General features: G+C 36.8%; 1 protein-coding gene across 1 annotated transcript in view; it reads right to left on the reverse strand.

Annotated features, from left to right (window-relative positions):
* The window catches only part of Cep350 (centrosomal protein 350kDa), a 141,579-nt gene that overhangs the window by 44,450 nt on the left and 71,100 nt on the right, over window positions 1-26,029 (reverse strand). The window contains exons 18-27 of the mRNA XM_013015515.1: window positions 23,880-23,990; window positions 22,879-23,019; window positions 21,750-21,886; window positions 20,375-20,497; window positions 15,559-15,725; window positions 9,489-9,685; window positions 8,074-8,258; window positions 7,474-7,561; window positions 4,756-4,902; window positions 1,355-1,512 (exon numbers count right to left, since the gene is read on the reverse strand). Coding sequence (XP_012870969.1) covers window positions 1,355-1,512; window positions 4,756-4,902; window positions 7,474-7,561; window positions 8,074-8,258; window positions 9,489-9,685; window positions 15,559-15,725; window positions 20,375-20,497; window positions 21,750-21,886; window positions 22,879-23,019; window positions 23,880-23,990 — 1,454 coding nt within the window. The remainder of the gene's footprint in view (window positions 1-1,354; window positions 1,513-4,755; window positions 4,903-7,473; window positions 7,562-8,073; window positions 8,259-9,488; window positions 9,686-15,558; window positions 15,726-20,374; window positions 20,498-21,749; window positions 21,887-22,878; window positions 23,020-23,879; window positions 23,991-26,029) is intronic.

The raw sequence follows: 26,029 nt of genomic DNA on the forward strand, positions 1-26,029 counted from the left end.
ATGCGTACTCTTTCTATTTCTCTCTTTCTCTCGCTCTCTTCTCTCTCTTTTCCCCTAACACCTGGTATTCTGCCACTTGCACCAAATATCTACTTCTGACTTTTTAACTGGTATTTGAAGCTAAGAGTCTTAAGAATTTGTCTTCCCGTGCTAGGAATGGCGATACTCAGATCTCAGCCTCCTGAGGAGCTAGGATTAAGGTGTGAACCATCAGTGATCACCTGTGTTTTAGGATTTTCAAATCTAAAATCAGCACCACAGAAATTGACCTCACAATTTAGTAATTTTGTGCTGACCTCAAATTGCAATCCTCCAGATCTCAGCCAAGTAGGCAAATTTTATTAGAAAAGCAGACAAGCATCTTTAGCCTAACTTCCAACAAATTCTTTAAAAAAAACTTTTTTTTTTTTTGGGGTCCGATTGTGGGGCCTGAACTCTGGGCCTGGGCACTGTCCCTCAGCTCTTCAGCTCAAGGCTAGCGCTCTACCACTTGAGCTACAGCGCCACTTCCAGCTTTTTTCTTTTTGCTTATGTGGTGCTGAGGAATGGAACCCAGGGCCTCATGCATGCAAGGCAAGCGCTCTACCACTGAGCCACCTTCCCAGCCCCTAAAAAACTTTTTTCCAGTGCTAGGGATTAAACTGAGGGCCTCAAGTATTCCAGGAAAGTGAGCTCTACTTGACAGCTCAAATTTCAATAAATGCTTTTTGAAGAAAGCTTACTTGGCTTATTTCATGGAAAGAGAACATTATATCTATATGTGTATGTACACATATTATGTATTCATTATATATTTTAATTAAAAGTTAATTTTAACAATCATATGATAAATATCATGCAGCATTTATTTAAGAAGGGATGGGAAGAGAAAAACCTTAGAAACTTTTCTTAAAAGTCTGCAAGAATAAGAAATCATTCAACATTCCAAAGAATCTCAGCCTATCTGGTTTCAGTTGAACTATTCACAAGGTTAAAATTTCATTCTTCTATATGAGTAAGCCTGAGAATTGTCAAGAGAACCAGAGAATGAGATGTGAGGATATAGTTTGGTCTCAAAGTTGGTAGGTAAGACTTCTTCTAGTAAAAGAAAAAATACTGTTACGATACATAAATGAATACATCTTGTTTTTAAATGAGAAACCTATCTCTACTAAAATGAGAGAGACTGTTTTATAAATAAGATCTACAATTAATTAACTCCTAGGTTGATCTACAAATTCTGTTAAGATGTGATTAAATCTATACAATACCTTTTTGTCTCAATCTAATACAATAAAGTGTATTAAAAATAATACTTGTTGCTACTATTTTCAATGTAACTAAACAGGACATTTAAAAAATTAAAATTAATTACTTTTCATCCATGCGGCTTCTCATTTTCTTCAGTTTCTGCATGATGCTGCTAGTTTCACTGCTGGAGATTGAAATGGGAGAAGGACTGCGGGTCTCTATATCTGTAGGACCAGGACTAACTGCCTTGATATCCCTTGCATTATCATCACTGTGAGAGTCCTGAAGAACAAAGAAAAAAAAGAAAGGAACAAATTTTCACTCTTTAGAAGGATCTTAAACACATTCAATTTAAAATTAAACTGAAAACAGTGTTTATAATAATAGGTGCAATTACAATATTGACTACTCAAGGAAAAAAAAAAAAACATCACATAGTTAAAAATGAGCCATGTGGCAGATACCTATAATCTTAGTACCTGGAAGGCAAAGGCAGGAGGAGGATCACAAGTATGTAGCCTGCCTGGGCTAACACAGTGAGATTTAATCAAGGGAAAGAAAGTACATTTTATGTTTTATATATTTTTACCACAGAGAGGGAAGGCAAGTTGTAGAGACAGATATAAACTAACAATGTATCACACATAATAACTTAAAAACTTCTAAAAATTTAGAAAAAGAAACCTAAAAATCCTCTACCAGAAGGTCTCTAGTATTCACATGTGCTGACTTTCTCAAAAAGAGTGACGCTATAGCTATATAAAATATAAATGTTCGACATACAAAAAGAATAAACAGAAGGAATACACTTATTTGATGGATTTTTTTCTTTAAATGCAGAAAATAGTAATTTCACATACTTGCTTAAGCATTATATTACTTATGATTTAAAAAATTTCAAGGTCCACGACCCACCAAAAAAATAAATAAAATAAAATTTAATTGCTTAGTATTTCTTTTTCCTACAGTCATTTATGCACATAACTTTTAAGGAAGATAGATAAGGATAATCATGTCTTTTTATTTCATGACCTTTTGCTTTGGAATTTCCCTTAACTGAACAAGCCCATCTTAAAGTCATTAGGTGGAGAACAAGACAGATGTTCATGTAACGGGAAAGAAGAAAGGGACCAGAAGTGGTGTGTCAGAATCTGAGAAGGGTGAAGAAAACAGGAGGCTAGCCTGTGTAGGAAATCAGAGTCTAGATGGGGCAAAAATAATGTTCACAGGGATGTGGGCCAATACAGGTCATGAGCACAGACACAGTAAGGATAGCCTTCCCACAGAGAACTTCCTCACACAGATGTTAGAGCCCAAAGAAAAGAGAGGGAAAGTATAGAGAAGGAACATGGGGATGGGGAATGATTTAACTGAAGAGACCAGCTTAAACCAAGATTGAAGGATATCCACAAAAGGAAAGAGTATCAGTGGTTATGCAAGATGGGTTACATAGAAGGAATGATCAAATCTCTAATTTTCTAAGGAAGATGTTAGCTAATTACCTACCAAAGAAGAAAGTCAGACTCCCTCTTTTTTTTCTCCCTTTCTTCTTTTCTCTCTCCCTCTCCCTTTCCCTCTTTCTCTCTCTCCTATACTAGGGCTTGAACTCAGGGCCTGAAATGCAGTCCCTTAGCTTTTTCACTGAAGCCTGGCACCACTTGAGCCATAGCTGCACTTCTGGCATTTTGGTGGTTAACTGGAGATGAGTATCTCAAGGACTTTCCTCCTTGAGCTGCTTTTTAACTATGATCCTAAGATCTCAGCCTCCTGAGTACTTAAGATTTCAGGTATGAACCCCACTGGTGCTAGGCGATCAGCTGATTTTAAATGCTAGGACATTAAAATTATCCTGAAATATCCTTTTGCTCTAGAAAGCATGAAAATGCTTAAGACAGATGAGGTGCCAAAAGGACACAGAAATGTATGTTTAAGGAACTCTTAATGGTTCAATATAGAAGAAAATGAACACCAAATAAATGATGACAATAACTGACTATAAGTCTGATTGTGACTAATTAGATAATATCATAACATAAACAAACTAAACTTGAAATTGAGAGGACATTTATGCAGTTTCAAAATATTCCCATGTAAATTACTTTTTTTTTTGGGGGGGGGGAGGTCCGGTCATGGGGCCTGAACTCTGGGCCTGGGCACTGTCCCTCAGCTCTTCAGCTCAAGGCTAGTGCTCTACCACTTGAGCCACAGTGCCACTTCCGGCTTTTTTCTTTTTGCTTATGTGGTGCTGAGGAATCGAACCCAGGGCCTCGAGCATGCAAGGCAAGCGCTCTACCACTGAGCCACCTTCCCAGCCCTGTAAATTACTTTTAATTATAAGGGAGGAAAGAAAGTAATTTTACAATAAAGGCCAGTAAATGCTACCTTAGTCAAGTGACCAGGACACTATCAATAACAGGATCAATCAAAATCAAGTACCATCTGATCATATGCAACAATAATATAGCATTACCTCTCTGATATTCTGGCACAGATGTACGAACTGAATTTAATCATGAGGCAACCAGACAAAGTCCAGATAATGACTATTTTACTCACACACAAAACATTAAAAAAAAAACAGAAAAGGAAAGCAAAACAAAAACTGATATGTAAAGTTCTAGTCTCAAGATCAAAAAACTTCTTCCAGAGTAAATACTAAAGAAACATGGAAACTAAATGCAATATGTCACTATGTTGTAAAAGGAGAAATTTAAAGGGTTTGTAAGCTAAAATGGTCATAATGTACCAATATCAATTTACAGGCAACTTACTGTCACATGATAACTCAGAGAAACAAAATTCTTCGTACTGTTTGAAAATTTCTTGTAACTCTGAGACTGCTTCAAAATTTAAAGTGTATTTTAAAAATCAAAGAAAATATTAAATATTAAAAATTATGCTGGTTTATAGTCTGGTATTTTTCTTCTTTCTTTTTTTTTTTTTTTTGGTCAGTTGTGGGGCTTGAACTCTGGGACTTGGGCGCTGTCCCTGCACTCCTCAGTTCAAGGTGAGCACTCTACCGCTTGAGCCACAGCACCATTTATGGTTTTCTAGTGGTTTACTGTAGATAAGAGTCTCACGAACTTTCCTGCCGGGGCTGGCTTTAAACTGCAATCCTCCTCTCAGCCTCCTGAGTAGCTAGGATTACAGGCATGAGCCACTGGCGCCTGGCTTAGTCTAGTGTTTTTCATACTGTCAACTTCACAGTACTTTAGATCTAAATTTGGTTCTTGTCTATGTATCTATGAATCTTGTATCATTATACTACTAAGATTAGATAGCTGAAATAAGTGTCATAGAGAACAAACTAGTTTCTCCTATTAATTTTGAGGAATATAGGTAGGTTGATAAGCAAGACTATAGTTTTCTGCTAAAGATAGATTTATACAACTTCATCCTAGTTCATTATCATATCACACTGTTAGAATGAACATATACTCATCACACAAGAACATGAGGTGGGATATGGCATTGGTAAGTAACAGGGTACAGAAAACAAACTACTAATAATTTCATGTAATTTACCAATTTATTCTCCCCTGCAGACTTCAACTTTTCCTGCAATTTTATGGTAGTCTGTCGGATCCTTTCTATCTCTTCTTGCTGCTTAAGAATGAGTTGTCTTTCCTTACGAGCTGCCTTATTGGCTTCTTGAAGACGTTTTATTTCTGCCTAAAGTTTAAAGAGTTAAGAGAGGGATTAAGATTTGAAGGAGGCAAGCCCAAAGTTCTATTTTAAAAGGAAAAAATCCAATGTCTTACAAATAAGTACATACATATACATAAAGGCATATATATATATACATATATATATATATATATATATATATAGTATTTAAAGGTAACTAATAATACTAAAAAAATTAAAAGTAGTAAGGAAAAGTATTACATACAATACACTGGAATAATTCACAATATCTTTTGAATTGAAATAATTGTAATTAAAACATACTAACTTAATAGTAGCTTGTGTGTGTGTGTGTGTGTGTTTGTGCGCGTGCACGCGTGCGTGAGTGCTAGCACAGGGGCTTGAACCCAGGACCTATGCCATGACACTTGGGATTTTTTGTTTTTTTGCTTAAGGTTTATGCTCTACCACTTGAATCCATAGTTCCATTTTTGGCTTTCTAGGTGGCTAATCGGAAATAAAATATCGACTTTCTTACTCAGGCTGCCTTCAAACCCTGATCCTCAGATCTCAGCCTGGGATAATAGGCATGAGCCACTGTCTCTCACCATTTTTGTTTCCTTAAGAATATGTATGGCTGGGCACCAAAAAATTTTGTATGTGCTTAAAAGAAAGTATTAAGAAAACATGCTGGATGTAGTGGCTTATGTCTATAATTCAGCTAAGTCTGAAGGACTGTGAGGGGAAGAAAAAGTAGTTTTCACAAAACCACATAATCAAAAAAACAAATTCATAAATCTAGTATTCCTTCTACTTTTCAGTGTAAAAAGTTAGTAATTTTAATTTATTTCAAGTTATTTAAGACTAAAAAGATGTAACTTTTCTCAAGAATAAAGTTCAGACTTAAATTCATACAATCAGTGATGTTTTGTTGGTGAATTTCTTTTTAAGAAACTATGCAAGCCAGCCAGGAGTTGGTGGCTCATGCCTGTGATCCTAGCTACTCAGGAGGCTGAAATCTGAGGATCACGGTTCAGAGCCAGCCCAGGCAGGAAAGTCCATGAGACTCTTATCTCCAATTAACCACCAGAAAATCAAAAGTGGTGCTATGGCTTAAGTGGTAGAGCACTTTGCCTTGAGCTGAAGAGCTCAGGGACAGTGCCCAGGCCAAGAGTTCAAGCCCCACAACCAACAAAATAACAACAAAAAACAAAACAACAAAAAAAAAAAAACACACACAATCCTGGCACCATTGTCTCACGCCTGTAATCCTAGCTACTCAAAAGGCTGAGATCTAAGGATCATGGTCCAAAGCCAGCCCAGGCAGGAAAGTCCATGAGACTCATATCTCCAATTAACCACCAGAAAACTGGAAGTGAAATGATAGCTAAGAGTGGTAGAACACTAGCATTGAGCAAAAGAGCTCAGGGGTAGTGCCCAACCCCAAGTTTAAGCCAACTGAGAAAAAATAAAACAAAACAAAAAAAAACAAAACTATGCAAGTAATAATCTAATTATAACTCAAATAATCAAGTTCATAAATCATCTAATGTAATAGCTAGTATCTGACAATAGATTAATACGGAAAAAGAACATTTGAATATTGACCAATTACTGTGAAATACATTTAATTACTATAACCACCATATGAAGTACAGTAAGTCTCAAAGAATTACTTAAACTAGACCATGATTATATAGTTGAAAGTGACATTGATTACTCACGGTTGTATCAAGGTCAGCTCTTTATTTAAATTATGTATCAACCCAATCTTCCTAACAATGCTATCAAGTATGTTACTATTATCATCCTCATTTTACAGATGAGGAAACTGAGATGGAGAAAGTTTATTTGTTCACAGTTATATAAAACTCATAATTTTGTAGTAGAGTTGGAAGTTAGCCTAGGCAGGCAATCTAATAAGACTCCATAGCCTGAATTCTTAACTACCATACCACCACACTGTCTCTCCAAGATGCAAAAACAAAGTCTAGGGCCATTATGCCAAAATATTTGTCAATAGGTAATTAATATGCCCTGAAACCTTAGGGAAAACAATGACTAAAAAAATTAACTCATACATTTTCTCTTCCAAATTATATATATATATATATTTTTTTTTTTTTGTCGGTCGTGGGGCTTGAACTCTGGGCTTGGGCGCTGTCCCTCAGTCTTCAGCTCAAGGGGAGCGCTCTACCACTTGAGCTACAGCGCCACTTCCGGTTTTCTGGTGGTTAATGGAAATAGGAGTCTCACGGTCTCTCCTGCCCGGGCTGGCTTTGAACCGCGATCCTCAGATCTCAGCCTCCTGGGTAGCTAGGATTACAGGCGTGAGCCACCAGCGCCCGGCCCAAATTATATTTTTAAGACACAGATTTCAAAAGATTAAAAAAGGCAGAAAATATGGCTGCATATTAAATTAGCAGTGACACTACTCTAAAGTAAAAAAATACATTAGATTACCAAGATTCTCTACAATTTTAGTACTGTAGTTATAAACCATAATAAGTATCACATAACTCGTATTTAAGTTGATAAGAAGTGTTTAGGTAAAATAATAACTTTCACAAATTAATTTGCTTTAAATCACCAAGAAAGATGTTTTTTCTAACATACCTTTTCTTGCTGTAACTTTAAAAGCAATCCACGCTGTTTCTTCCTGAGTGGGGGCATTTTATCATCCTCTCCTTTGTCTCTTAGATGTCTGCAAATAATATTTTTTATTGAGACAAAGACTAGCTTTCAAGAATTCTTGACTATGAAAAATATATAAACTAATGTGACACATTCACATGTCAAAAACAGGTATCATGTTATCAATTCATTTGTATATAATATATGTATATGTTGATTATGGTCCTTTACATCCAGAAGAACTCTAGAGGAATCATGTATAAAATGAAAATAAAAATGAGTCAGTTATAGCAATCCTAGAGAAATTAAAATGTTTTGCAGGTAAGATGGAGGTCTTGAAAGTAACACAAATTGAAGATCACTGCCATAACCTGAAAGCCAAATTGATAAAATCAAGTAAGATGAGGGGAGACAAGGGATGGAGTTAGGTGGGTAGAGACTGTGCTTAGAATGCCTCGAACCCTAGATTTGAACTTTAACAAACACTTATATACATGAAAACGAAAGTATCTCAAAACATGAGGCAATTCCTTTTTACGGAAGAAACAAACCGTGAAAACTATGTTTACTTAAAGAACTTACTTTTTTTGATGTTCTAGCCAGGCTAATTCAGCCTTAGTTTTTTCCTTCAAGGCCTTTTCTCGGAGCCGCAAAAGTGAAGACTGGTGAGCTGCACGCATTTCCTCTTCTTTCATATACTGTCGAACCATTTCCATAGTAAACTTAGAAAAGCTATCTTGTCCTCCTGAGAATGGCATACTCAGATCCTAAAATAGAGTTTACTTAGTTTATCATCTTCCTAACATTTTGGTAGTTAATGTTATTAAAAGAAATACACATTTATAAGTGTGCATAGCTAAGAGTGGGTGCACATGCCTATAACACCAGCTACTCTGAAGGCTGAGGCAGGAGAATCACTACAGCACATGAGGTTTGAGACTGACCTGAGCAACACAGTGAGATTCAACTTCAAAAATAAATAGGTAAGTAAACAAATAAGTAAATTTACAAAGCTATAACCACATAGGAAAATACTCTTAGATAAAAACACATGAGACCGGAATTTATCTGCTTATTTATTCAGTCAATGAAATCTTAACAATGAATGTAAAATATGTGGACAGGTAGTTCATGCCTATAATACTAGTTAGTCAGGAGGCCAAGATCTAGGACGGTAATGCAAAGCCAGCCTGGGCAAGAAAGTCCATGAGACTCTTATCTCCAATTAACCACTAAAAAGCTAGAAGCAGAGCTTTTGGTTCAAGTGGTAGAGTGCTAGCCTTGAGCACAAAAGCCCAAGTCCTGAGTTCAAGTCCCATGACTAGCACTAGGGGGAAAAAAAAAGTATTTCCCCTGGAATAAAATGGGTAAGAATTTGATCCTATTATACAAAAGACATATATGTTGACAAGAATAAATGTAAAGTTTGAAATAGGACAGTGTTAAAAGAATGAAGCAGAGATAGGAAGACTGATTTGGAAGCTAGCCCTGGCAAAGTTAGTGAAGTCCTATTTCAAACACAAAATACAAACATGGCATGGCTCAAGTGGGAGGCTTTAAGTTTAATCTCTAATACTAAGAGGTGAGGGAGAGAAAGAAGGAAAGGAAGAGAGAGAGAAAGAAGGAAAGAGGGAGGAAGAGACAGAAAGAGAGGGAGAGAGAGACAGAAAGAGAAGGAAGGAAAAAGGGAAGGAGGGAGGGAAGAAAGGAAGGAGGAAAGGAAGACAAAAAAATAAGAAAGGAGGAGAGGGGAGGGGAAGGGAGGAGAGGAGAGAGGATCAGGTGAAAAAGCTATGAAGATGTTGGCTCAGACATTCAAAAGCCTTATCTTGTTTTAAGGAATGTTTGTATTCTACTTGGAAAAAATTATAACATAAAACTGATCGTGTGGAAAATAACTCTGATAGCTGACAAGTGAGGTGAAATATACTATGTATTCTCATACTTTTGAGAATACACCCTCAACCATTTACCTCCACGGGGAAATAAAAGCACACCTTGGCAGAAGACAGTGCAGTCTTTTCTGGGGAGGCTTCTTCATCAGAGTCATCATGATGGCTTCTTTTCATTTCCATGTTAAATCTGCGATGGCTCTCAGAAGGTAATAAAGATCGAAATGATTTTTCTTCTATTTCATCTTCTGTCATGGATTCATCAAATTTCAGAGAATATTCTGTTGCAATAGAAGTTGAATCTAAAAGAGTAAGAACAAAGGAGATTTTATCATCCTGTTTTTGGTAGGTGTCCAAGTGTAGCCCTTTTCCTCTTTCTGAGCTAATTCAACATAAATCCATAAAATCAATCACAAACAATTACTAGGCAGGGAAAATAAAATAACCAAACTTCATTTTTCTTCTGAACGACAAAAACCTCAAAAACTGGGGCTGGGAAGGTGGCTCAGTAGGAGAGTACTTGCCTTGCGTGCATGAAGCCCTGGGTTCGATTCCTCAGCACCACATAAGCAGAAAAAGCCGGCAAAACACAGACACACACACAGACACACACACACACACACACACACACACACACACAGACACACACACACAGACACACACACACAGACACACACACAGACACACACAGACAGACAGACAGACAGACAGACACACACACACACACACACACCTCAAAAACTACCCAGAAATAAAAGGATGAGAAACATGATCAAAAGTTAATGCATTTCATATTTTAAGTTAATTCATTTCATATTTAAAAAGCTCTTTCTAACCAATTAGAAAAATCACTACTACACTATAGAAAGAGGAAATGATTATAACCAGATACTTCACAAAGAAAACAGAAGCAAACAAAATAAAGATATGTTAAAAAATGTTGAACAGTACACATCACCTTCAAAATAACAATTTAAAAAATTAAGATAACTAAGGAAAAAAAGAATTGAAATTTTAAAAAAGAACAATTTTAACATTACTAGACAGGAAATAACTAAAATCTTATCTCCATACTTTATTAAAAACAAGACAAATCTTTCAGGTTGGTCTTTGTGTACCTCTGGCACACCCCCAAGCCTTTTTTTTTCGGGGGGGGGGGGAGCGTCCGGTCATGGGGCCTGAACTCTGGGCCTGGGCTCTGTCCCTCAGTTCTTCAGCTCAAGGCTAGCGCTCTACCACTTGAGCCACAGCGCCACTTCCGGCTTTTTTCTTTTTGCTTATGTGGTGCTGAGGAATTGAACCCAGGGCCTCAGGCATACAAGGCAAGTACTCTACCACTGAGCCACCTTCCCAGCCCAAGCCTTTTGTTTAGTGAATGTTGCTTTTCTTTCTGTTATCACAAGATGCTTCAGACTCACTTTGTATTTTTTCCTGCAACCCTCAAGTCAGCAATTTCTCCAAAGAACAACGGTTTCCTTCATTGGAGAATGAGATTTAGGAAGCATTATCTGCATACTGGTTGTCACTATTACCAGTAAAGTATCAATGCTTCTGCACTTGCTCACTGGCCAGTACTAAGCAACATACGCATGCACATTCACCTGGGTATCCATGCAGACACACATTTACCAAAATTATTTTTGTATCCATTCATACAATAAACCAAACAAATTCATACTGATGTGACTCAAAATTCAGTATCAGAGAATTCAATCTTGTCTTCCTTTTTTGTATATTTGCAATTTTCCTCACCAACATGAGAAGCCTGGCTTCCCCCATTCAATACTCAGTTACTTATTCATTCAACTACAATATGTAAATTAGGAACAATTAACTTGTATCTCAAAAAAAAAAAACTTACTGGGCTGGGATGTAGCTCAGTGGCAAAGGGCTTGCCTAGCAAGTGTAACATCCTGGGTTCGATCCCCAGTACCAAAAAAGAAAAGACAAAAAAAAAAAAACTTACCAACTAACTACAGATTTCTATACAATTCCTTTAGCATTAGACTTACAATTTTTACTCAAAATAACACTTTCTAATATTTCCTATGTCAGCTCTCTTTTCTCCTTATGATATGTCATCCAGTTGTCAATTTGACTACACTGATACTTAAAATTGGTAAAGTAGACCTCTGGGTGTGGCTACAAGGGTATTTACAGAGATGAAGGACATCTAGGTCAGCAAACTGAGTGAGAAAGACCTGTGGGAGGCACTGTCCAATAGGCTGGGAGTCTAGATATAGCAAAAAGAAAAAGGGAAAACTTGGAAGATCACAGGTCTTCAATTGCAGATTTGTACCTGCTACTCTCCAGGGAGCCTTCAATACCATATTCAGTATGTCTCACTGGTCCTTATTCTGAGGCTTCCAGATTCTTTATCTGAGCAGGTTTCACTGCTTGCCAGCCTGCAGATGGCTATTGTGGAGCTATGTGTCCACTAAATGGATAAGCCAATCTAATAATACTCTCATATTCATATATATATATATATATATATATATATATATATATATATATATATATATATCTCCTATTGGTTCTGTTCCTCTAAAGAACTTTACTTAGTACACCTCTTCAACATGGTTATGCCACATATCTGTAATACAATCAGATTCATTATTCACAGTCATATTCCACCCTGGGATTCCCCAAATCCTGGTTGATATGTGTGTACATGTTTAGTTCATATACATTAAAATAGTCTTTGTAATACACAGGGCTTGAGAAATGTATAGCAGTATATAGAAAATATAAATGCCATTAACTGTTCCTCCATTCTAAAAGTGTATCCCTCCTATGGACAACTACTTCATTTTCCACCATTTGCCTGGAAATCAATGTTTTCTACCTTTATAATTTTCCCTTTCCCCAAATGTCATAAATACAGAATCATACAAAAAATAACCTTTTGAGAGTTCTTCATTTGGTTAAAATCCATTTAAAATTTATCCATGTTATTGCAAGAATCAATAGATTTTGTTGTTGTTGTTTTGTCAGCCATGAGCCTGAACTCTGGGCCTGGGCGCTGTCCCTCATCTCTTCAGCTCAAGGCTAGCGCTCTACCACTTGAGCCACAGCACCACTTCCAGCTTTTTCTGCTTATGTGGTGCTGAGGAATTGAACCCAGGTCCTCATGCATGCAAGGCAAGCACTCCACCACCTTCCCAGCCCTTTGTTGTTTTTTAGATTAAGGTTTTACTATGTCGCCAAAGATGACCTTGTACTCTCTATGTTGCCCACACTGGCCTTGAACTCACAATCTGCCTGTCTAAACCCCCAAGTACTGGAATTACAGGAATGTATTACCACACCCAGCAGCTGCTCCTTTTAATAATATTTCACTATATGGAATGAAATGCTGTTCTCCTTGGTTGTATCCAGTTTTTAGCAATTAGTTATAAACATCAGTCTAGTTTTTAATATGGACATAAAGTTTGAAATCACTGGGCAAATGTCTAGACATGTGATTGCGGGTCACCTGATAAGTCTTGTGAGACACTATAAAACTCTTTCATAGTCACCACCCATTTTGCATCCTCACTAGCAATGAATGCAAGCTGATATCCAATTGTTATTGTCTGGGGTTTTTTTAGGTTTTAGCCTTTCTAATAGGTATAGTGTGGTATGGCATATTGTAGTCTCTGTGTAATTTTTCTTTTTCTTTTTTTTTTTTTGAGAGTCTATATTGCCCAGGCTGATCTCAGATCTCCTGAGTTCAAGCGATCCTCCAGCCTTAAGTCTCTTGAGTGCTGGAAGTATATGCCCACTAGGCCTGATCTTGCATGGTGATTTTGTTGTTCTTGTTATATCTATTTACTATCCTTAAGTAGTTGTACAAAGGGAATTTAATTCACATGTCAGTTTGTGAGTACAATGAATCTTGATCAATGTCACCCCTTTGATAATTCTCCTCTACCTCTCCCCACCAATTTCAATTTACCTACTTCCATTTTCACATAGAATAGACGTTTTAAACTCATGTTATAACTGAATTGACCCAGCTATTTGGTAAAGTTATCTAAGCTGATCTGTGTAAATGTGAACACCGGCTGAAAGTCAGTGAAAGGTTGATAGGTCTTTAACTTTTCCTAGTCCAGAAAAGGAGAAAGCAAAAGAAACTAGAAAATGATGGGTAAAAGAACAGCCAAGCAGTGGAACAATCAACAGCCGACTTCTAAGTACCAAACACAATGCTTAATTTAACAGCAACTCCTCTCTGTCCTGAGTTCTTCTAAAATAAAAAAATACTGAGTGGAAACAAAATGAAAATTAAGAAAAAGGTTCCTTCAAAGCTAAAAATGAGAACAGCAGCACCTAACGCACTATTCATACATTAGTTGCTATGTAAAAAATTACTTTTATCCTGAAGTTTTATAGACAGACATTAATGCTAACATTTAATATAAAGCAAAAGAAAGATTTCTGGGAAAATGTGTGTACTTATTCCATTTTACTTCATTGTAAGCATGGAACAAAAAAATCTCCCCCTCCATCCCCTCAGGGCCTGGGCATGGTCCTTGAGCTTCTTTTACTCAAGGCTAGCACTCTATCACTTGAGCCACAGCACCACTTCCAGCTTTTCTGATTATGTGGTGCTGAGGAATCGAATCCATGGCCTCATGCATGCAAGGCAAGCGCTCTACCACTGAGTCACCTTCCCAGCCCCGAAGTTAAACCAATTTTTAACTTCCCCTATTATAAAAACAGATTTCCTATTGCAATTTAATTTTGTGGTTTCATTTACTACCTTATCTACAACAATTTAATATTAGTGCATAGTTGATGACAAATATTTGTAGCATGAATGGACAGATAGCAATATATGACAAGAAATTACCTGGTAATCTTTCTTGCCTACACAGAAAATCTTTTTTAAGTTAAGGCAAAATGATCAAAGTAACCACAAAGAGGATAATAACCAAATAACCAAAGAGGATAATACTTTGAGCTTCAAAGGAGGTTTCAGTATCAGAAGGCAATACAAGAAAGAAATGCCTGTCTAGGAAATATGAGTTGAGACTATGGTAAAAGACATACTCTGACACAAATAATTTACAATCTATAAAGCAACATGAATTCACTTTATAATGATCTAAAGTAAGTAAATATTATAGGGGATTTAACCCTTGAAAAAAATTGAACACTTGAAAATTTAATTCAGACAGAATTCATCAGGTACAATTTGAGCAGTAATTTGTTATTCTAGAATCTTGAAGTAAAAGATGACAAAGTTTGATTGCACTGTGATTTTGATGCTCTTTTGTTTGAAAACATAGGATGTTGAAGAACCTAGGGCCTCACACTCTTGGCTTTTTCATTTAAGGTTAGTGCTCTGCAATTTGAGCCACACCGCTAGTTACAGTGTGTTGGTGGTTAATTGGAGATAAAGGTCTCATGGATTTGTTTGCCTAGGCTGGCTTCAAACCTCAAGTCTCAGAACTAAACCACTAGCACCTGGCATTTAATTCTGTTATCTCAGGGAGATCACTGGATTATATGCTCTTGAATCTAGAAAATCTCTAGGCAGTAAATTGGGACAGTTGTACTATCTATCTCATTAGTTTCTAATCTCTCCTAAGTTAACATCTCTTACTGCCCAACATACAATATTTTTTAAAAGTTATTTATCTGCTATTTTAATTATTTTAAGAAGTAACCCTGGTCTCTGCTCCTCTATAATGATTAGTAGTCCAAATAATTTAATATTGTTTAAAGAAGTTACATAAATAAGTCATAGTTCATGACATTTCTAAATAGTCACTTGATAATTATTTATTCTTCGCTATTGGAAGCCTGGCACTATGGTAAATGCTTGAGATACAACCATAAATAAGCCACCCATACGTTATTAACTATCATACTATTCAGACATTATTGATAATTAAATTTACCCTCTATTAGTACTTTAATTACAAGTACCATTATTAATGACATAAAATTTAGGAGAGGTTAAATTTATCTTATAGGACAAACTTAATAATAATAATTTCTCTATTACTTTCCTATATTCTTTATTTTCCCATTACATGGAAGTTGACTTCATCAGGACGGACTCCAAAAGTTATTTGCTAGCTGATAACAAGAATCACCTTTCCTCAGTTATACACAAGTAATTGTGTATGTGTGTGTGTGTAGTGTGTAGTGTGTAGTGTGTAGTGTGTATAAGGAAACTTACCTTTCTCATCAGGAAGAGATGGAATGCTATCACTTTGCAAAGAATCATCTGCAGCAGTCTGAAGATGTTCATCAATGGAACTCTCCATCTTTTCACCATGAAATTTCTTGTCATTTTCCTTACAAGATGGAACTGAAGGACTTTCTTGAAAGCTGCTACCACTACTTCTATTTTATGGGTATTATGGAAATAAACATATAGAAAAGCAATTAAGGATCATAATTTCAAAATAAACTTATCTGACCAAAGGACTGCTCCTTATGATCAACATTTGAAATAAAAATGTAATATAAAACACAAAAAATCTAAGTAGACAAAAGTCTGATAATAAACCATTTTTAAAAGCTAAGTATAAGAGGAAAAGCTAAGTATAAGGAAGCTGCAATCAAGACAATCTTAGCAGTTAACCACTGCTAGAACTATAACTATCCACGCTGCTCCTCCCTCTTGATCTCTTTCAATTCAAACTGGGAAAGATGGCATCTACTCATAATTCCATTTTCCTTACTTAACACTAAATTCATCATAATCTGATTCCATTGGAATTATTATACTGGATCTGTTCTTCAAAAACGCTAAATCCCTAAATGCAAAATTCAATAGATATATTTTTGTAACATTACATGATGTTGATCTTTATCTTAAAAGATCTTGCTAGCCAGGTGCCGGTGGCTCACTCTTGTAATCCCAGCTACTCACAAACTGAGATCTGAGGATCATGGTTTAGGGCTAAACCTAGGCAGGAAAGTCTATGAGACACAACTCTAATCACCAAAAAAAGCCAGAAACAGAGCTATGGCTCAAATGGAAGAGTAAAAAGCTCAGGGACAGTGCCCAGGCACAAAAAAAAAAAAAAACAAAGCATACTCAAAACTACTTGATTCAAGTTTTGAGGCCTCTGTACATGCCTGTCTCCTCCTTCCCTCCATCCTTTTCTCCCTTCCCACTTAGTGAAGTCCTACTTGGAGACTTAGTTCTGTAAAGTCTTCCTTGACTCTTCCCCAGCCCTTTTAATCCCTATATTCACTGTATTTAGAAGAACATAATCCAATTGACTGATTTAATAAATATTTTTGAAAGCATATATAGTATAATAAAGCTGTAGGAAAACACTGAAGGGATAATTAAAGTACACTGGAGTACCACAGCTCTTTTTTCTGTACTGGCTTATGAATTGAAAGTATTATCAGAGTAAAAGCCTGATAGAAATATCATGTGGGTACTTCTACTTGTAAACACATGAGACATGAAAACACAAATCCACACAAAAAACTTGTACATGAACATGCAGTATAATTCATAATAGCCAACAGGTAGAAATGACCCAACTGTCCATAAACTGATGAACACATTAAAAAATATGGTATATTTATACAATGGAGCATCATTTGGCCATAAAAATGAAGTTGTATATACACTACTATAAGCCCCAGAAAGTGTGCTAAGAGTACAATAACTTCTCTGTATATCACCTTTATAATAAAAACTTAAAAGAATACATACTGCATATTTATACAAAAACCTAAAATAGATATATTCTATTGAGGACAGAAAGTAGATTAGTGGTTATGGTGGTAATAGTGCAGGGAAGGAAGTCACTGTTTATTAAAATTGTGGGTATTTTTTAGCAGTAAAAATAAATGAAGCCATAGGTGGACACTGTGGCACATGTGTTATCCCATCGTCTCGGGAAATGTAGAACTACAAGCTGGAGGCCAGTTTGGGGAAACTAATCAAGACCTTCTCTCTGAAGCAAAATATTATTTTGAAAAAGACTGGAGGCCTATTTCAAGTAGTAGACCATTTGCCTAGCATGCATAAGACCCTAAGTTGAACCCCTAGCGCGAGCACGTGTGTGTGTGTGTGTGTGTGTGTGTGTGCAGAGAAGAAAAGAAAGCCCTCAAAGAAATTAAAATCCAGAATTCATGAACAAGTACAGAAAAAGTACACACAGGGTAGTCAAGAGAGCCAGTTATATTACAGAGTGCTGTAGAAAAACATTGAAACTATATTTGAAGCATACTAGGGTAACACAGTTTGGTTGGTTTTTGGCTTTTGTTTTGTTCCCCCCCCCCCCCCCCAGTACTGGCATTTGAATTCAAAACTTCATTCTTGCTAGGCAGGTGCTCTATTACTTGAGCCACAAAGCAATTCTTTTTCTCTTTGTTTACTTTAGAGATAGTGTCTCAAGTTTTTGCTCTGACCAGACTAGAATATCCTACTTTTCCTGCATAGCTGAGAGGACATTCTACCTTTTTGTGAAAATTGAGATAGAGTTGTTTTTGCTCAGAGTTGGCCTTGAACTTTGCTGTCTCTATTTTTGTGATCTGTAATTCCTAAGAATCTGAGATTAAAGGCACAAGCCATCCCAGTCCAGCCTAGCCCAACACTAATCCCTGAAGAGCAAATAAAGGTAAACTAAATGAAATATGCAGAAAGGGGTAGAAAGAAGGTACATATAATAAAAGACAGCAAAGTTCTTTTCAGGAATTAGAAGTCAAAATTAATATGAAGAGAGAATTATTAGACTGGGGATGTGGATCAGTGGTAGAACACTTGCCTTGCTTACATGAAGACCTGGGTTCAATTCCCAACACCAACAAATAAACACAAACAAAGAGGAGAGGAGACCAGAGGAGAAAAGAGAGGGAATGGAGAAAAGAGAAAAGGAGAGAGATGTTTAAAAGATAGAAGTGAGTCACCAGCGGCTCACACCTATAATCCTAGCTACTCAGGAGGCTAAGATCTAAGAATGGTGGTTCCAGCCTGGGCAGGAAAGTTCATGAGACACTTATCTCCAATTAATCACAAAAAAATCTGGAAGTGGTGCTGTGGCTCAAGTGATAGAGTGCTAGTCTTGAGCTAAAGGAGGTTAGGGACAGTGCTCAGACTCAGAGTTCAAGCCCCAGGACTGGCAAAGAGAGAGAAGGAGGGGGAGATAGGAGTGGAGACCAATGAATCATAAAGAATACTTTCAAGTTATCCTAAATCATTTGGATTACATCTTAAATGGTTTGAAAGAATACTGAAGGTTTTAAACATGTGAATAACTAAACTGGCTGCAAATTTCAGAACAAACTGATTACCATGTAGATAATCAATAGAGAACAGAAAGGGAAAGAACAGAGGGTGAAGAGATCTATTAGGAGTCCAATACAGTAATCTAGTGGCTTAAATGAGTTATCAGTGAAGATAGCTTTTGGTAAAGTCATAGAATTTCATATACACAGGTGTCTGACAGTACTCAATACTTGTTAGTATTTATCACACTGTTTCATGATTTTGAATTTTACAATTTTTAAAGTGAGATTCATTATGCTTGACAATGTGGGTAATCTACCTATAAAAATGCTAGGACATACTCTTTAAAATCTAATCTAGGGCTAGGAATCAGGCTTAGTGGTAGAGTGCTAGCCTAGCATTCATGAAGAGACCTGGGTTTGATTCCTCAATATCACATAAAGAGAAAAAGCTGGAAGTGGCACTGTGGCTCAAGTAGTAGAGTGCTAGCCTTGAGCAGAAGCAGCTCAGGGACAGTGTCCAGTCCCTTAGTTCAAGCCCCAGGACCGACACACACACACACACACAAAATCTAATCTAAAGGCAAAACCATAATTGAGAACTATAGATACTAAATTGTGCCAAGATGCAGTGACAAACTATTCAATATTATTCATAATGGTTTAAATTACTACAAGGTAATGTCAAGAAATATTGATGAGCCAGGTGTTGGTAGTTTGCATCTGTAATCATGGCTACTTAAGAGGCTAAGAATCACAGTTCAAAGCCAATCTAGGCAGACAAATCCTAAAGATTGTTATCTTTAATTAACTAGTTAAAAAAAAAAAAAACCAGAAGTGGAGATGTGGCCCAAGCAGTAAAGTACAAGCAGAGAAGACAAAAGTTAAGCAAGAGCATGAGGCCCTAGTTCAAGTACCAGTACTGGCACAAGAAAAAAGAAAAGAGGAGAGGAAAAGGGAAAGAGGAGTGAGAAGAGCAGGAGTGGGAGAGAGATTCGGATGAAGCAGGGAAAAGTTATATGACTGTAATTTCAGGTACTTGAGAGACTGTGGCAGTATTAGCAAGTTGAAGGTCAGCCTGACCAACATAGTGAAACCCTCATTTCATGAAAAAATAAACAACAATATACATGTTAGCAAAAAAAAAAAAAACGTGCAATGAACACAGGCTTTGGAACTAGGTAAATCAAGGTTCAATTTTGTATCACTACCATGTGATGTTAGGTGAATTTCTTAACCTCTCCACAAGTATCTAATTCCCTAATCTGTAAAATTAGTATGCAAAAAAATTAGCATGAAATGCCTTGGTAGACTGCTGTGACAATTAAAGAAAAGATGATATGTGCTTAAGTAACTAGGCTCTCAAGCAACAGTGATTGTATTATTATTACAAACTATTTTATACAATGGCTAAATAAACAGGGGAACCAGGAAGTGGAGGTGTGGCCCAAGTGGTAGAGTTCCAGCTTTGAGTGAAAAATGGGGAAAGCCAGCCAGCACTCTGAAGGGTTCCAGACATTGGTGGCTCATCCCTGTTGATCCTAGCTACTCAGAAGGCTGAGATAGAAGGATCTACATTCAAAGCCAGCCCAGGCAATTATCCCCAATTAACCACTAAAATGCCAGAAATGGAGCTGTGGCTCAAGGGAAAGATTGCTAGTCTTAAGCATAAAAGCTCAGGGACAGTGAGTGCTCAGGCCCAACAGTACTAGCAGCAACAACAAAAAAGTCAAGGACAAGCAATGTTTACACTATATGTCAGAGTTTATCAAACTGTATTGATAAAAACTGTTCACCTTCGATCATGACTCTTGTATCTTGAAGACTCAGAATAGTTATCATATGAAGGGGAATATTTCTGATGCTTTGAATCAATGGTTCCTCCTTTACTCTGAGAGACTGAAACAGACTGACTTATCCTACAAAGAAAAAATTTTAAATACAATTAAACATTCAGTCACCAATAAGAGAAAGGTTTTAAAGACTGTTTAACAATAAAACCAGAAAAAATCTTGAATGCATTATGAACTGATAAATTATGAACTGTATTAGAAAGCATTTGAGAGTAAAAGGCATTCAATAGAAAAAAAACAAAAATAATATATATATTTTTTGTTTGTTTTTTTTGTCCGGTCATGGGAGCTCAACTCTGGGCCTGGGCGCTGTCCTTCAGCTCTTCAGGTCAAGGTAGTGCTCTACCACTTGAGCCACAGCGCCACTTCCGGTTTTTTTTTCTTTTTTGCTTATGTGATGCTGAGGAATCGAACCCAGGGCCTCATGCATGCAAGGCAAGCACTCTACTACTGAGCCACCTTCCCAGCCCCCAAAATAATATTTCTTAAGGGAAATAAACACATCATCACTCCTGATATCAATGGATATAAATCAATTTAAATTTATGATCAAGAAATGTTGAAATATACACAAACTGGTCACTGGTGGCTTTAGTATTACTTGGGAGAGGCTGACATTGGGAGGATCATAGTTCAATGTCAACCTGGGAAAAAAGTCTGGGAAACTTCGTCTTCAATATAACTAGCAAAAAGCCAAGCTGGAGACATAGCTCAAGTGGTAGTTAAAAGCTCTGAACTCAAATCCCAAGAGAGAAAAATGGGCTGAAAACTACATACACAAATATGATCATGTCACCCAATTCTGTCTGAAAACTTCTTTAATAACTTTTCGTTGTTCTTAAATTAAACTCCAAAATCCTAGTCTGCCAGGTCTTACACTGATACATAAGGTCAGACCATTCTCAAAACTCTGCTGTCTCCCACCAATCACATTGGTCTTTTTTTTTTAATGTGTCACATTCCTCTTCCTTCAGTCCTTTCAATCTATCTACTCTTTCCCTCCCTTACATCACTGATTGATTCCTTATCTACTAACTCTCACTGTAAGCTTTACTTCCTCTTTTCTTCCCCTTTAACTCCTACTCTGACCTCCTTGCATCCACAGGCTATTCAGATTTCAGTTGTATCTCTGAGACATGGGTTTCTTTCATAACACTTATTATTGTTTGTAAGTGTTAACTCACTTAACTGAATATGTGCCTAATGTTTATCTTCCCTATTGAACTATATACCTACAATTGTTTTGCCAGTATGCCCAGAATGGCTAAGACATAAAAGATACTTCATTATATTATTTGCTGAATGAATGAACACTAACCTGTCTGATTCAGCTCTGGTTCTAAGCTGTTTCATGAAGTCTGGAAGGTGGTGCCGCTGGTGGTCATACAGTGTCACTAGGGGAGCTCCAGAAGAAGTGATGGCATCTGAGATATGAGTTCGAGTTAATTCTGCCATCTAAATACAAATGCAGAAAAGAGAAAGAGATGGAAAAAGACAATGCCAGAGTAGAACTGAGAAGAAATACAGTATTTATCAAAGTTCACTGGATCAAAAGCAAGTAAATTCTGGCACTAATATGAAATGTTATGGGCAAGTTTTAGCCTTTGTGAGTCCCAACAGGTTCATCTTATGAAATTCAAGGATTAAATACATAATTTTTAATGTTTTACCAATTATACCAATCTAAAAAGTCTTCCTTTAATAATCAATTCAATTAGCTCTTCTTTTCCAAATCTTCTCTGAGTAAATAATAGTGAAACATATTTGTCTTATTCATAATCACTTTTACAACTATTACATGCATTATGCATTTGGTATTATTCAATTAATACTTAAGTTATATTCATTCTACTGATGACTTAAAAGTGTTTTTGAAATCTTTTGTTACTGTTTCCACATTAAAATTTTGAGAAAGGAGACTCAAAAAAATAAAATTAAAATTAAAAATGACTAAAAAAAAGCATAAAGGGACGCTATCAAAGGGTATGAGTGGTTCATGCTTGTAATGCTAGCTACTTTGGAGATTGAAGCTATTGGGTTGAGGTTTAAGACCAGCCCAAGCAGAAAGAAATTTGAGAGACACTTTATCAAGTAAGAGCTAGACTCAGTGGTATGCTTCTGATATCCTATTTACCATGAAGCCTTAACTTAGCTATATATCCAAACAGGATGCCAGATCCAATCTCAAAAATAAGGAGCAGGGCTAGGATGTAGCTCAGTGGCAAAGTGCTTGCCTAGCAAGTGCAACATCCTGGGTTTGATACCCAGTCTCCAAAAAGACAAAAAAAAAAAAAAAAGTTAAAAACAAAAATAAGGAGCAAAAATTAGGACTGGAGGTACAACGTCATGCTGAGAATTCCTGCTAAGCACAAACTAGAGCCCAAGTTCAAAACTTTTAACACTGAAAAAAATTTTAATTTTTCATAGTTCTCGCAAGCGGCTCTTACCTCACAGATCTGGCGAGCTGCATCTGTGGTAAGGCAAGCAGTCTCCGTTTGCTGAGCTGCTATTTTACAAGTTGCTTCTTGGAGGACTCCAGTCACTTCCCTCTGTGATTTAACCACCTGCTGTAATGATTCTGCATGGACCTAGCAATAAAAGATTAAAAAACAAAACAATGCTAGGCTCATTTTCTCCTCTACCCAATTAGTTTTAATTTATAAAACTCTGACTCCTTGTGAAAAATACACTTGACTACTATCTGAATTTCATAGTTTGTCTTAACTCCGTAATTCACAGTTGATGTGTCTGCAGACCAATAACTACTATGTATTTCAGGTGCTAGTTTTTGAATTGGAAATAATGCTTAACTATTTATTTCATAATTTTGTAAGAAGAACCAAATGATATGAAACTTATACAAATTTACATAATACTATTTATACTCTTTCTTTTTAATCTTAAAGAATGTTGTAGTGATTTTTTTTTTTTTTGTCAGTCCTGGGGGCTTGAACTCTGGGCCTGGGCATTGTCCCTCAGCTCTTCAACTCAAGGCTAGCACTCCACCACTTGAGCCACAGCACCACTTTCAGTTTTCTGGTTGTTAATTGTAGACAAGAGTCTCATGGACTTTCCTACCCAGGCTGGCTTTGAACAGCAATCCTCAGATATCAGCCTCCTGAGTAGCTAGGATTACAGGCATGAGCCACTGGCACCTAGCTTTCTAGTGAACTTTCTAAGATAAAAATTCAGAATTAAAGAATTATACAGAAGGCTGAAATCTGAGAACTGCAGTCTGAAACCAGCTGGGGCAGAAAACTCCCCATGAGACTCTAATCTCCAATTAAACCATTCAAAAACTGGAAGTGGAGCTGTGGCTCAAAGTAGTATAGTGCTAGCCTTGAGAAAAAGAGCTCAGGGACAATGCCCAGGCCCTAAATTCAAGCCCCATGACCAAACAAAAGAAAAAAAAAAGGAAATAATTAGTATCTGCTGCAAAGTAAGTTACCTGAGCTGCTTTATTTCGAGTTTCTTCTAACTGTCTCTGACACTCTAGAGCTTCTTGTTCAGCCTTCAGTTTCAATAGAGCCAAATCTCTCTCATGACGTTGCTGTTGAGCCTTGAAATTAAAGAAATAGCCAAATATTAATTGTAACACACTAAGTAATTTTTAACACAGTGAATATAAAACCCAATGTTATATGTCTTTGATTGTTTTCTTTGTTTTTCTACTTTGAGGCAAGATCTGCCTATCATGTATAATACAGACTGTAACTGGCCATCTGAATTTATGGTGTTTTCAGGCATGAACTACTCAGCTGACTCACAATGCTAGCTTTCTAACACAAATGATCTAGATCAAACATTTTAAGCCTAAAGAAAAGATGGTAAACAGGGGGATGGGAAGGTGGCTCAGTGGCAAGGCGCTTGCCTTGCATGCCTGAGGCCCTGGGTTCGATTCCTCAGTACCACATAAGCAAAAAGAAAAAAGCCAGAAGTGGTGCTGTGGCTCAAGTGGTAAAGAGCTAGCCTTGAGCTGAAGAGCTGAGGGACAGCGCCCAGGTCCAGAGTTCAGGCCCTACGACCGGACTCAAAAAAAAAAAAAAAAAGATAGTAAACAGGATAGTCAGCAATTGTTCATCATTTACCAAAAGTACTTAGTGTCAGGCTCTGAAGGCTCACACCTATAATCCTAGCTACTCAGGAGGCTAAGATCTGAGGATGTCCATTCAAAGCCAGCCCAGGAAGTAAAGGCCCCATTCGAGATTCTTTCCAATTAACCAACAAAAAAACCAGAAGTAGAGCTGTGGCTCAAGTGGTAGAGTGCTCACCTTGAACAAAAGAAGCTCAGGGAAAGCACTTAGATAGGCCTTGAATTCAAGTCCTACAGTGGGACACATATATACAAAAAAATTTTAGTAACTTTTCATAGAAACATTAAAAAACTTAAGGCAGCAAGATTAAGAATTGCTACCAAAAAGCTGGCTAGAAAAGCAAAACTTACAGCCTTAAACTTGTTCATTAAGATTAAAAAATTCCTATGTAAAAACACAAATATAATTCCACACATTTGACAATTTTGTTTTATTTTGACTGTAAGAACCAATGTCATTAAAAATGTTGTCTTTGGCCGGGCACCAACCTGTAATTCCAGCTACTCAGGAGGCTGAGATCTGAGGATGGTGGTTCAAAGCCAGCCTGGGCAGACAAGTCACTGTGAGACTCTTGTCTCCAACCACTCAAAAACTGGAAGGGAGCTGTGGCTCAAGTTGGTACAGCACTAGCCTTGACCACAAGAGGCTCAGTGACAGCGCCCATGCCCTGAGTTCAAGCCCCACAACTGACAACAAAAAAAAGAAGTTGTCTTTGTTCTCCTTTTAATCAAGATTTTTTGTCATTATTCCATATAACAGTCGCTACAGACATAAGATGATTTTGCTTCTTCTGAAGTATCAAATAATGTAAGTTTTCTAGAAAAATGACTCAGTTATATTTAGTACCCAGAGCAAATTTGGAAATCCAGAATTATAAAGTAACCTAAAAGTGTCATGATGTCTTATTACTTATTCAGATTTCAAGGTGAGTAGCTCCACTGCATTAAGACCAGTTTCCTCAATCTGGTGATTTGCAACAAAATTGACATTAATCCCTTCCCATCTATTACTAGGGAGCATTTGGAAATGTCCATACAGTTTCTGTTGTACTGCCAGTGTTATCCAATCACTAGTACTTAGTGGAGGGGTACAGGATGTTGAACTCTGCAAAGTATGGAATAGTCCCACACACAAAAAATTGTCTTTAGGTATTTTTGGAAGAATAACTGGAAAATAAAATTGATCAAAAGAAACACATTCACAATAGCATAAAAAAATAAAATATTTAGGAATAAAGTTTAAAATCAATCAGTCAGACCTCTATGTCAAAATTATACTTCTGGATTGAAGTATTTAAACAGAAAAAGATATTAAGTTCATAAATTTGAAAGATACACTATGGTTGTGATGCAAATTCTTCCCAGACTGATTTATAAATTCAATACGATTTTCTAATCAAAATCCCATTAGACATGGTTTGTTTTCACTTCTTTTGGGGGGGAGGGGAGAGCAAGGGAGGTAAAAATTGACAAACTAATTCTAAAAGTTATGTGGAAATGTAAAA

Source organism: Dipodomys ordii, unplaced genomic scaffold, assembly GCF_000151885.1.
Source record: "Dipodomys ordii isolate 6190 unplaced genomic scaffold, Dord_2.0 Scaffold27, whole genome shotgun sequence".
Lineage (NCBI taxonomy): Eukaryota > Metazoa > Chordata > Mammalia > Rodentia > Heteromyidae > Dipodomys > Dipodomys ordii.